Here is a 2,455-nt window from a genome sequence, read left to right as displayed (position 1 = left end):
TCAGGGTTTGTGTCCGGGTTAGTTTTAGTGTTTGGGTTATTTTTCGTGTTAGGGTTAGGGTCAGGGTTAGCGTTAGGGTTTAGTGTTAGCGTTAGGGTTAATGCTAACACAGAGCTGCCTGCTGACGCTACGGTCTGTTGTCTGTGTTTCAGCCATCGTGCACGGCGACAGCTTCGAGGAGGTTTACCACCAGGTCAAAGGCGTCATCGAGGAGCAGAGCGGCCCCTACATCTGGGTCCCCGCCCGTGACAGACTCTGATTGGCCACTGCCAGCCATGGACGCCGTCTCCACGGGAACCGCCATCACCCCCTCCCCCTTCAGTGGCGGCACCTGACAGAGCGGCGTTTGTCTTTTTGTTCTTTTACTTTTCTTTCTATGGGACGGCAATGAGCGAGCTCATCGATTGGATAGATTCTGTTGTCATGGCGACCAAGAGACATGTTTATTGGTCAGAGGACAGATTTGTCCGTCCGACTGTCTGCGAGAGACACGATTGGCTGATTGATTATATGTTGGTTCAATAATCATGTATTATCAGTAAATAATGAATCAGAGACTGTAGAGTTCAGTTGGTATTGAAGTATTTATATTATCCTATTTATTTATTGATTTATCTATTTATTTATCGATTTATTTACTTATGTGACGTGAAAATGATGTGTGCGTGCGTGTGTGTGCGTTTGTGTGTAGTGTACATAAAGACTTGTGTGACTGTAAATACAACGATGGGGCTCAAACACACAGTCTATTCAGGGCTTAAAGTATCAAACACCCACTGGACTACTACTCCCACAATCCTCTCCTGCCTGAACATCCCAAACCCCCTTTGTCTTGACTGCAACATTCACAATCCTCTTAATTTGGACTACAACACCCTAATTTCCCATCTGCTTCAACTACAGCACCCATAATCCTCTTTAGTCAGGACTACATGACCCACAGTCCCCCTCTGCACAAAATTACTCAATACTGGGATGACAATTCTAAATTCCCCTCATGTCGACTGACCCCGACCATCTACAGCTCACACAATATTCTCCTGCTTGGACTACAACTCCCTAAACCTTTCTTTGTATGGACTACAACCTACACAACTCCTCAGTATATGGACTACAATACCCACAATCTGCCTCCACTTAAACTACAAAATCCTCCTGGACTACAGCTCCCACAATTCCCTCCTGTTACAGTTTGGACACTCTGGACTGTGTTCGCCGCTGCCGTCTTTCTGGTTGCCTAGCAACAACAGGGAGGTCAAACAAACTGAAGCACTTCCATTTTGAAGCAAAAAGTTCTGGACTACATCATCCACAGTTCTTCGCTGCGGAGAAGGACTTTATTACCCACAAACATCTACAGCACAGAAGGACTACAGTACCCACAAGTCCCAGCTAACCTCCCAGTCCTCACCACAGACCCTGGCTGTGGGTCTGGACTGCAGTACCCACGATCCTTTGGAGATCAAAGTTACCTGAATAAACAAACCTGCTGATTGCGGAGCACATCTGTGCGGCGTGGGGGCGGAGCCTCCTGTGTCTCCGTTACCCAGAGTGCCGTGGGTGTGGCTGCTTGTCCCGCTGGGTTCCTCAGACTGAACATCAGGGTTGTGTGAATAATAATAATAATTATGAAGAAGTCATCCAAATTCTGATGATGTCATGTCATCTCACAGGTCACCTGACGTCGTCTTTTGTTCGCGAGCACCGACACAAACACTTTGTGAACCAACGCATCATATCTGAGTCTTGATCAGCCTGTGACACTCCCTTCAGCTCAGACGCTGTTGGTTTGAAGACTGGCTTGTTGTATAATGAAATATTTAGTTCTAATTCAAATACTGAAATATTGAAATAAATTCCTTATAAAAGCTGAAGGTGGCGTCTGGTTCATGGGGACACAAGCTTCAGCAGCATCTTATTGTTCATCAGCGAACCGAGACAGTTTATCTGAAGGAAAACATCTGATGGGGCTGAAATAAAACGACTTATTAATGACGTCATTAGTTCATTTTAATGAATATTACTGATTATATATCAATTAAGTTACAAACTTCCTGTTTTGCACGTGTGTATCTGACAAGCTGCTGATGAATGTGAGAGCTGCATTTATGACACACACCTCAGTTCATGGACAACAAACAGCAGCCCTAACTACACTAAGCCTGACCATAACTACCCCTAACTAGCCCAGGTTAACACTAACTAAACTTAACTAATGTCAACTAACCTAAACAAACCCTTACCAACCCTAACTAACTCTAACTAATCAAAACTAACCACAACTAAAGTTAAGTAGCCCATGCTAACCTTAACTAACCCAAACTGATCCTAACTAAAAACCTTTGTCTTACCTTAACTGGAATCTTAATTAACCCTGACTAACCCGTGCTAACCCTGACTAACACTGACTAACCCGTACTAACCCTAATTAACCTGTACTAACCCGTACTAACCC

At 44.5% G+C, this 2,455-nt stretch overlaps 1 protein-coding gene across 1 annotated transcript in view; it reads left to right on the top strand.

The window, feature by feature from the left end:
* The window catches only part of LOC103373946 (disks large homolog 1-like), a gene marked incomplete at its 5' end in the record, with an annotated part of 18,004 nt that extends 17,691 nt beyond the window's left edge, over nt 1–313 (top strand). Inside the window, one exon of the mRNA XM_008303960.1 lies at nt 150–313. Within this exon, the coding sequence (XP_008302182.1) occupies nt 150–259 (110 nt within the window). The remainder of the gene's footprint in view (nt 1–149) is intronic.
* Nucleotides 314–2,455: the final 2,142 nt, after the last annotated feature.

The sequence above is a fragment of the Stegastes partitus genome, unplaced genomic scaffold (assembly GCF_000690725.1).
Source record: "Stegastes partitus isolate 25-593 unplaced genomic scaffold, Stegastes_partitus-1.0.2 Scaffold2103, whole genome shotgun sequence".
In the NCBI taxonomy this organism is placed as follows: Eukaryota; Metazoa; Chordata; class Actinopteri; family Pomacentridae; genus Stegastes; species Stegastes partitus.
Note: the sequence above shows the minus strand (reverse complement) of the source record. Positions and strands in the feature narration are given on the sequence as shown.